The sequence below is a fragment of the Gekko japonicus genome, unplaced genomic scaffold (assembly GCF_001447785.1).
Source record: "Gekko japonicus isolate JY-2015 unplaced genomic scaffold, Gekko_japonicus_V1.1 scaffold755, whole genome shotgun sequence".
Classification (NCBI taxonomy): domain Eukaryota; kingdom Metazoa; phylum Chordata; class Lepidosauria; order Squamata; family Gekkonidae; genus Gekko; species Gekko japonicus.
Window position 1 is genome coordinate 232,869 of NW_015174865.1, and position 10,556 is coordinate 243,424.

General features: G+C 53.7%; 1 protein-coding gene across 1 annotated transcript in view; it reads right to left on the reverse strand.

The window, feature by feature from the left end:
* Positions 1–4,196: 4,196 nt before the first annotated feature.
* Positions 4,197–10,556, reverse strand: part of LOC107121743 (palmitoyltransferase ZDHHC3-like) — a 40,329-nt gene continuing 33,969 nt past the window's right edge. The window contains exons 6-9 of the mRNA XM_015424730.1: positions 8,414–8,516; positions 6,784–6,856; positions 5,840–5,969; positions 4,197–5,698 (exon numbers count right to left, since the gene is read on the reverse strand). Of these exons, the coding sequence (XP_015280216.1) occupies positions 5,607–5,698; positions 5,840–5,969; positions 6,784–6,856; positions 8,414–8,516 (398 nt within the window). The 3' untranslated portion in view covers positions 4,197–5,606. The remainder of the gene's footprint in view (positions 5,699–5,839; positions 5,970–6,783; positions 6,857–8,413; positions 8,517–10,556) is intronic.

Consider the following 10,556-nt stretch of genomic DNA (forward strand, 5'->3'; position numbering starts at 1 on the left):
GTCGCTTTCTATGACTCATCCCAGAACCAAAAGGCCGCTGGGCCGGACTCCAAGCCCTTAATCCTCCCCGAAGCCCTGGAGCTGCAGATCGGATTCCAGCGCCCGCAACCTCGGCTACAGTTTCCAGCCCCGGGAGCTGGACACGGGGCAGAGGGTTGCTGGAACGCTTTTTAGCCTCCTCTGTTGTGATTCTTTGACACAGAAAAGGGTTCCCCCCCCCCCCCGGATGGGGGAGTTATCGGTAGGGAGGCCGAACACACACAAAAGGCAGCATCTTCAGGCAGAATCCAGTGAGAATATTCTTTTTTAATATAAAACGTCTTACTGTAATACAAATAGCAAACACACAGATGTGCTGTCGGCGTTAACACTGGTAGCTGCAACTGGAGGTGGGGGGGGCCCTTCGGCTGCATACCCGCCAGACCCCCACCCAAATACTTTTTGGGGCAGTGGGAAGGCCAGGGTTCCCCTGCTGCCGAACCCCTTTCAAAAACACCCGTTCCCCTGTGTGTCAGTGTATCGGTTCACACACGCAAGCTTATCCCTTGGTACTCGGTGGGGGGCCGACCCAATGTTACATTCGAGGTGCCGTGAAAGACCCTGGCTGGTAGTGTCCGCTCTGTCATGGCCCATTCAGACGTGTGAACGACCACCGGACCTTAGTGCAGTCACCGAGGGGTGGACGTGCCGCATGCCCACGACTGCAGCAAGGCAACCCGGTCTCCTTTCCCGCACGCAGACCATTTCTGCCGCTCAGCCTCCCCACCGGCAGGCAGAGAAGAAGAGGAGACTGGATTTATACCTCGCCCTTCACTCGGAGTCTCCAAAGTGGCTCACAATCTCCTTCCCTTCCTCTCCCCACGACAGAGATCCTGTGAGGTAGGTGGGGCTGAGTGAGCTCTGACTGAGAACTGCTCTTGAGAGAACAGCTCAGAGAGAACTTGTGGCTTGCCCAAGGTCACCCAGCTGGCTGCATGTGGAGGAGTGGGGAATCAAATCTGGTTCTCCCAGATTAGAGCCTGTGCACTTAACCGCTACACCAAACTGGCGCGTGTGTTGCACTGGCAATACCTCTTCACATTCACAATCAACTTAACTAAGGGTGCCTGTATAGAAACCTCGCAGCTTCCCTGCAGTACATTCAGTATCTGTCACATTTCCACCCCGTCCTTCCCCCAAGGTGCACGAGGTGCCGCGCCTGCTTCTCCCCTCCTCCACGATCCTCTCCACAAACCCTGTGAGGTAGGTAAGCCTGAGGAAAGCGGCTGGCCCAAGTCTGCCCAGTGAACTTCCATGGCGGAGTGGGGACTGGAACTCAGGTCTAGTCCGTCGCTCTAATCCCTAAACCACACCAGGGGATGGTGATGTGCAGCCTACAGGATCGATTTCGGATCCAGGTTGATCACCCGCTCACTGAGTGGCATCAGACCAGATCGCTTTCTCTTAGTGAAATCAACCTCGAAAGGGTGTTGTGAGGTTAGAAGGGAAGGGGAAGGCATCCGCCATGTACATCGCTCTGAACTCCTCGAAGAAAGAGCGGGATTAAAACAGTAAGGGGGGAGGGTTATACAGTTTCGCCATTGCATCAAACGGGCAAAGGAATCAGTACAAGTGGAACTGTGCAGACGGAATATTGAATTTCATTTTTTTAAAAAGCAAGTTTCCAGGCCTTAAGACTGCAAAAAAGGGGCACTGGACGTGCATTCGGGGAACATCTGCCTATTCGGAGCAGCCACTTGGCTAGTGTCTTGGCCCCCACGTTCTATGACCTACGGAAGCAGAATAAAAACAGAGGACAGATCTCGTCGGGCCGTTCCACTAAGGGCAGCACCCAGTTCCTGCACAAGGAACATCCTTGCTCCGGTGGCAGGCGGGAACTATCGCAGTGAGTGGGAAGGCTCCGATCAAGCCTGAAAAATGCAAATCAAGGATACTGATACAAAATCTACTTGGATTTGAAAAGGTTGCAGAATTCAGTTCTTCTTGGCATAAAATCAGGGCTTACCTCACGTCTTCTTTCCCCCAGAACTGCACAGTAGGCAGAGGGCAAAATTCCAGACTCTCTCTGTCAGGGCTGACAGGCTGATAACAAAACTAATAAAACGAATTCTCCAAATTGCACAACGGGAACAAACAAGGTAAACATGTGCCATAATATTCGCTCACCACTCCCAAGCTGGCGCCACCTGCACCTTTTTGTCTAGGTGGCTGTGGCTGAATTTTGACTGGGACGGGAGGGAGACGGGAAAGGGGGGGGAAAGGACGCAAAAACACATCCATACTTACTTCTAAGTAAGCAGGCACAGGACTGGGTTTATCGTTGGGGGGCAAGTAACAAGCAAACTTGCTTGTAGAGTGCGAGACCCACGTGAAGATGCCTTCCAACTGCCCTGTGCTTTTTCTGGAGGAAAAACATCACAACACTGACAGATTATTTGCTACAGCAGTCCGGACTAAAGCCTTGCTTTTTATAAATTAAAAAGGCTACACACACACACACACACACACAAGCTGAAATTTTGTCTGAGCTGCTGGATTTTATGTTCCACAGAACTCTCTTGGGTGTACAGGTACAGAGAACTAACTTCCGTGTGGTCTGTTGCCTCCTACCTTGTATGTTTTTAACCTGCCTGTGATTCAAGGAACTTGTAACAGCCTAGCCGGTTCTCCCACCCCCACTGTAAACTAACAACCGCCTTGTGAGGTAGGTTAGGCTAAGAATTGGACTAGCCCAAGGTCATGTAGAGAGCCGTGCGGGTATTTGAACCCCATCTGCCCAGATTCTAGGCCAACGCTCTAAAAACGTTGGGGAGGGGCTGTGGCTCAACGGTGGAGCATCTGCTTGGAAGTTCCCAGGTTCAATCCCCGGCATCTCCAGTGGAAAGATCTGGCAGTAGGTGATGGGAAAGACCTCTGCCTGAGACCTTGGAGAGACCCTGCCAGCCTGAGCAGACAACACCGACTTTGATGGACCCAGGCCCTGATTCAATACAAGGCAGCTTCATGTTTTCAAGTGTACACTGGCTATAAATGCACAATCCATGCAAAGGTACCGCAGACTCCGGAGGTGTGCAAGCACTTTCCCCCTTAACGCACAGATCGTGTGGCGTCTTGCCGCAAAGCAAAGCTTCGCGTGTGGAACTGAGCCCGACGAAACAGCCCAACCACTCCCGGGGGGGGGGGGGGGAGAGCCTCTGAATCGATTCCAAAAGTGGCATTACTTGGTAACGTGAGCCCGCTCGGGGTTGGGGCGGGCACCGAAGCAGTCAGTCCCCCTCCCATGTGCACACACCAGCAGTGCTGCCGGGGTTACCATCTGGGGGGGGTCTACCCAGAACTACAGTTTAGGGCAGAAGCTTATCACCGTTAAATTCCTTTACAAAAAAAAAAAAACCCAGCACCTTCCCTGCCATTCATTTTGCAGTAAACTTCACAGTTCGCAACAGCCGGCGGCTTTGCTTATTCTGTGGATCGGGGTGGGGAGGGACAGGAGGGAAGCAGCGACTTAAAAAAAAACACCAGTGGAGGTTCGAGGGGCCTCGACACAAACCAAAGAGGCCCGGTGTGAAGTCAAACGGGAATAGGCGCTACTTGCAGGGCTCTTTTTGTAGCAGGAACTCCTTTGCATATTAGGCCACACACCCCTAATGTAGCCAATCCTCCAAGAGCTTACAGAGCTCTTCTTACAGGGGCTACTGTAAGCTCTTGGAGGATTGGCTACACTAGGGACTTGCAAGTATTGAAACACGCACGGTCAGGTCCCTCGGCTTCGTCCCGCTAACAGTGGCGCTTCACCTCCAAGATTTCCCACTCGTGCAGGAGAAAGTGCTGGTGTGGGCAGTACAGTACAGATCCACGGGATCCAACACAGGAGTAAGCCCAAAGGCTTATGCACAGGATGGGGGGTGAGGGGAAAAGAGGGGAGACCGTGCTAAAGGAAGTTCTAGCCGTGTTGGTCTGGAGTGGGACAGCTCGGTTGGAGTCCAGTGGGACCTTAGAGAGCGACAAGATTTCCAAGGTGACAGCTTCCAAGAGTCAAAGCTCCCTTCGTCAGGTCGCAACGGAGGTCTCTGAGACTTCATATCCCCGTCAGGAGATGGGTGGGGCACGTAAGGGCTCAGATCTCCGTGCTTGCTTGCATCCGACAAAGGGAACTTTTGACCCTTGGGAGCTCATTCCCTGGCGAACTTGCCGGGTCTCTAAGGTGCTACTCGACTCGAATCTAGCCTTGCTAAAGAAAGTAGACTGCAAGGAGAGAAAAGCTCTCACAAAAGAATTTCAGAGCGCGCGCCTTCTTTCTCACCCAAAGCACGAGGACAGGAGAAACGGAGCCTACCGAAAATTCGTCTTCTTCTTTTTCAACTACCGAAGGTTCGGGTCCCCCAACCTAGACCGGAGCCTTTTTTGAGGACGACGCGCGACACGCCAGATGACCTTGAGGGGTTCATTCTAGGAGCGAGAAGGTGGCCAGGGGTCGATCCCCCTAGGGGGATCCTATCCAAAGGACATGGAGTCATCTTTTCTGCTGGGCCAAATTGCAGCAGAAGCCCCACCCAGCTGACGAATAACGCTGACGGGGTCCAACTATTTCCCTCCCAGCAGCACAGACGGGTTCTGAGGCGGCTCTCAAGAAGAACCCACCTTAAGACTGAGAACGAGAGAACACACTGGGAGGCTCACAGCAAAATGGACGCGGGGATACCGGGATGAGGGGCAGACACAGAAGGGTACGTTCCCTGATAGACACACTGGCCCGAAGTCAGTCAAGGGAGAAGAGGACTACAGCTGCCTTCACATCCCACAGAGACCGCCAACCAAAACCCAAGAGGAGTCTGAGGGCGTGCATATACCACCGATTAAACTGACGCTCCCTCTAACCATCACCTTCTGATTTGCTTACATGGAGACGTGGCAAATCAGAGGCTGAAGCGAGGTGAGAGGGTCAACAGTCCCTCGGGGCGAGATTCGGAGCTCTTGCTTCACCCGAACAACCACGAGCAGGGCTGTGGTCAACAGCGGTGGCCACGGTCCCCCAGAGATACTTGGTGACCCGCGCATGACCCAAAGAGTCAGTGAGAGGACGAACATCCTACAGCTTCTTGTCTTTGTCTTGAGAGCCGGGTGATGTTTTGATTCAGTTGAGATGCAGAGGACAGGCTCTCGAGAAGCGAGAGCAGCCAGGTGCAGGAAAGGCAGGGCTCAGGGAGGGGCGGCGTTCCCAGCTCCGCACCGCAGGCCCGGTAGTTGTTTGAGAGGATTATGAGGCTGATCCCCATGTGTGGCTTTCCTGGGAGGAAGGCCCCAGTTCTAAGAGCTCCGCGGGCAACCCACGAGTCCAAACACAGGGGGCTCTTCTGCCTTATGGAGGGGGAAGGAGATGTGCATGCTTATTCCCAATAGCGAATGGCACTCTGGACACACCTGGGATACTGGGCCCATTCTAGGATTCAAGGCTTCTAGCCACAGTCGCTGCCGGCTCCTCCTCCTCCTCCACAGGCTGTAGCAAGGAACTGAATGCAACCACGGCCTTTGCTCTTTGCAGAAGAGAAAGACAGCAGAATGATGAGGGCGACGCTCCCCTGAAGCAACGCAACGGGGGGGGGGGGTCACACGTCGTAGTTGGGCAGGTAGCTGTAGGAGGGCCCGCCGGCTGACGGGGAGCTGCAGTTGCATGGGAAGAACCAGCAGATCATGAAGCCTAGACGGAGGGGAGAGGAGAGAGGTGAGATTGCTGCACACAGCCTCATCGCGGTCTCGTGTCTGAACGGCGATCGACGAGCCGCGGGAAGATCAACCTTCCCCATGTTCCCCGTGCCCCCCCCCGCACACGCTATCGTACCGCGGCCGAACACCTCTCGCAGAAGGGCAATCTTGGGCTTCCGTGTGTGCGCCACCTCCCGGTGCGGCTCCTTCCGGAGTCGGTTGCGGAGCTGCTCGATCGGGGTCTCGTCTGTGATGATGGAAACCACCTGGGGGACAAGCGACGGGCAGGACAAAAAGGGGTTGGGTTGAGAGAATTAGAGACGGAAACGCTCGCTGGTCTTTCGTGCTGCTGTGACTGGAAAAATCCAGTTTCCTCCTGGAGGGGGCCCTCCAAAAATCCAAGATGTCCCTCTCCCCCACAATGACAAAAATGTTATCCAGAGATGGGGTGATACACATGAGTCTTGGGAACATTCCCTGATATGGGGGAGCCCATATCTCTATGGCAGAGCCCAAGCAGAAGGCCCTGGGTCTAATCCCTGGCATCTCGAATTGAAAGGATATCAGGAGTTGGGGAAGGCCTAGTATGATTTTCTGGAGAGCTGCTGCCAGTCAGAACAGAAAATACTGGCCTAGGTGGTCCAGTGACATAAGGCAATTTCCTGTTTGGGGAGGACACAGCTCAGTGGTTCAGCTGCTGCTTGGTTCGCAGGAACTCCCAGGTTCGATCCCTGGAATCTTCCATTCAAAGAACCTGCTGAGGCCTCGGGAGAGCTGCTTCCCATCTGAGTAGACAATAACGGGTTGGTTGAACTACATGGCTGACAGTACCAGGCAGGTTCATGCACGGCTCCTATTGGATGATGCCCAAATGGCTGACAGTACAAGACAGGTTCATGCACTGCTCCTACTGGACAGTGCCCATGCCGTCACGCATAATTTCCATTCTGGCTAAGCAATCTGCAACTTTATAGGTTTGATTTCGTTGGTGGGGCGCGGGTCGTTGGTTTACGAGGACTGACATCCAATTAAAAAACTTTTTCAGTTGACTGACAGAGACCAAAGCCTCCTAAAACCCACCTGGTCGTAGAATATGACTGTGACGAAGAGGCCAAAGAGGACAGATTCCACCAACAAAATGATGCGGTGGGCGCTAGAGGAAGGGAAGGGGGGAAAGCACAGTCAGTTCATCAGCTAGGAACTCAGTGAGCGCACCTCAAGCTTCCAGGGGGCAGAAGGAAGTGCTGGACTCGCTTTATCAGACCCATCCACATACCCTAGGAACCCAAGGGGGGGGGAGACAGATGGCAGGACAGCACAGCTTTCTCTCTCCACATGACTGGGGGACAGCAAAAGGGATGAGTGCAAGATACGCGGCAAGGCCGGGCAACCTCAAGAAAAAGGTGACCAGAAATTTGGGGGTTAGTAGCAATGCCTGACGGTATCCTGGTAAGTGGGGTCAACTAATTAAATAGTTCACAAGCAGATTTTGGATTCTCTTTTTATGTTCCTCATGCAAGCCTGCATATACCTAAGCAAAGATAGCCTATTGTGTGTCTGTCAAGAGTCCTTTATTTTACCCAAGAATTTCACAAAAGAGACATCAGAATGCATTTTAAGAAGAAGAAAAGAGATTGGATTTATACCTTGCCCTTCACTACCTGAAAAGAGTGGCTCACAATCTCCTTTCCCCTCCCCTCCCCACAACAGACACCCTGTGAGGTAGGTGGGGCTGAGGGATCTTTCGAGGACTGCCCTTGAGAGAACAGCTCTGAGAGAACTTGTGACTGACCCAAAGTCACACCAGCTGGCTTCATGTGGGGGAGTGGGGGATCAAACCCGGTTCTCCCGGATTCGGGTCCGCGCTCCTAACCACGACACCAAACTGGCATTCGCTGGCTGGAAAGTGGTTGCAGGTGGGCAGCTGTGTTAATCTGCAATAGAAGAGCAAAGATCCGAATCCGGTAGCACCTTAAAGACCAACAGAGCTTTTCCAGGTTATAAGCTTTCGAAGGCCAAAGCTTTCTTCGCCAGACAAATCAGTTACTGATGAAGGGAGCGCTGACCATCGAATGCTTCTAGCCTTGGAATACTTTGTTGGGCTTTAAGGTGGCTGCAGGATCCGAATCTGGCTAGAAGGTCGGAAAGCAGCAAATTCCTCACTGAGAAACTGGGTCGAGTATTACCCGTATGGTTTCCTCTCCCTCTCCGCTGGACAAAGGCTTGCAGGTCGCCACGTGACAAGGAAAAGCAAGCTGGCATGCCGCTGAGGGATGCCTGGCCCCCGAGAAGGACACACGCACATACACACGCCGACGCCCTTCCTGGCCCAAACGCCTGACACTGCTACCGAGATGCTGTTTCCAGGGCTGCCCGTGCAGTAAGCCAAGGGGGGCGGGGAGGCTCTGGGGTTGACGGGGCAACAGACGCCCGGACCTCTGCTCCTGCTCTTTCACCGGAGCGGTTCGGCTGCTGTGGGAAAGGCCGGCCCTGAGCATCCTGCCCGGGCCCTGAGCCAACGCTTTGAAGCCCGAGGTTGCTCTTGGCACGATCTCTGTGACACGGCACTTTCTTCCAAACGCAAAATGCAACGCTCAGCAGAAGGCCGAGAGGAAGGATTCGCCGGGCCTCGGCAACTCCCCCCCCCACACCTCTTGTAAGAAGACTTGGAACTCTAGCTTAGAGGTGAGAGGGAGAAGTGGGTACTCACGTTTGGAGGGGGTGGCCTGGAGCGCTTCCCTCGGCTCCCACGGTGTCCAGAGGCCAGAGCCACGTGGTCAGGACCAGCCCCATGGCGTAAAGGCTAGCCAAGCCTGCGGCCGGGAAAGTTGAGATGACACAGGTTAGGAAGGACTATTTTTTGAAAAGCTCTTGGGTCAGCGGATCGTAATTCCCTGACCTCATCATCGTGAGCTTCATTTACAGCCTGCCTTTCTCACTGAGTCTCAAGGTGGATGTTTTGCTGCTGCTGAGGTCAAGTGGAAGCCGATACGGCAACTCCTCCATGGAGTTTCCAAGCCGAGAGGCCTTCAGAAGTGGTTTGCTACTGCCTGCCTCCCTATCACGACCCTGGTATTCCTTGGTGGTCATCCAAATCCTGACCTGATTGGGCTAGCCTGGCCTATCCAGGTCAGGAGCGAGACAGGTTGAGTATGTGCTGCGTGCCATCAAGCGGGTTCTGACTTACGGTGGGTCCTATGAATGAATGACCTCCAAAACGTCACATCTTTAACAGCGGTCTTGGTCAGGTCTTGCAGACTGAGGGCCGTGGCTTCCTTTTTTATTATTATTGTTACTTTTATTGTTACTTTTATTGTTACTTTTATTGTTACTTTTATTGTTACTATTATTGTTACTATTATTATTATTATTAGAGATTGGATTTATAACCCGCCCTTCACTCAGAGTCTCAGAGCGGCTTACAAACTCCTTTCCCTCCCCCTCCCCACAACGGACACCCTGTGAGGTGGGTGGAGCTGAGAGAACTCTGACACAAACTGCTCTTTTTCAAGGACAGCTGTGCCAGAGCTTGTGACTGACCCAAGGTCACACCAGCAGCTGCAAGTGGAGGAGTGGGGAATCAAACCCGGTTCTCCCAGATTAGAGTCCGCACACTTAACCACTACACCAAACTAGCTCATGATGATGATGATGATGATGATGATGATGATGATGATGATGATGATGCCCATGTGCTTGCTGCCTGGATGTCATGGAGACTTCTGACGACCCCCTACTGGGGCTTGGACATTTGAGAGAGCTGGCTTGCTAATGCCTGCCTCCGCGTCCTGAGCCTTGGTACTCCCTCGAGGCCTCCCTTCCAAGTACTTCCCCCCTGGCAATGCTCCCTCTGAGCCGTGGAGTCTTGTGAGCAAAAACCCTACTTTGTGAGCTCCTGGCATTAAAACTGTGAGCGAGCGGTTTGGCTCCTGCATGAATTAGTTTGCTCTGGAGCCCTCCCCCCTCAGCGAAGAGGGAACACTGCTTACCGGGGCCGGCCCTGCTTAACTTCTGAGATCTGACGAGATCGGGCTTGCCTGGACTATCCAGGTCAGAAAACGACGAAGAAGAGATTGGATTTATACCCCGCCCTTCACTCGGAGTCTCAGAGGGTCTTACAACCGCCTTCCATTCCCTCCCCACGACAGACACCCTGTGAGGTAGGTGGGGCTGAGAGAGCGCTGAGAGAATTGGGACTGGCCCAAGGTCACCCAGAAGGCCTCATGTGTCTCAAAGTGACTTACAATCACCTTTCCTTCCTCTTCCCGCAACAGGCACCTTGTGAGGCAGGTGGGGCTGAGAGAGCTCTTTAGAGGACTGCTCTTGAGAGAACAGCTCCGAGAGAACTGTGGCTTGCCCAAGGTCACGCCAGCAGCTGCACGTGGAGGAGTGGGGGAACCAAACCCAAGTTCTCCCAGATCAGAGTCCGTGCTCCCAAGCACGACACCAAACTGGCTCTCACAGTCCTCACAGTCACACCAACTGGCTTAGAAATGGCTCGAGAGGAACTACGCAGCACGGAGCTCGGGATCCAAGGAGCCCAAGAACAGCCTGCCCCTTCTCCATCCCTTGCTGCCGGCCGAGAGGGCACCGATGGCCTCAGCAGAAGGGGGGAGAGCCAAGGCCAGCCTTCCGCCGGACATCCTTCCTGCGACCGCGTTGACGGCATCGGGGGCCAGGCAGCTGAAGGATGTTCCGGCCCTCGGGGCGTCTGTGCCATATTGATGCAATTCTTATCTTTATTGCTAGCCGGAGCCTATTCATTGAAAGGCAGGGCAGGGATTTAATAAAACCAACCAGCGGATAGAGCCAAAGCCCGTACGGAAAAGGAATGAGGAACGGCTGGGTCGGGG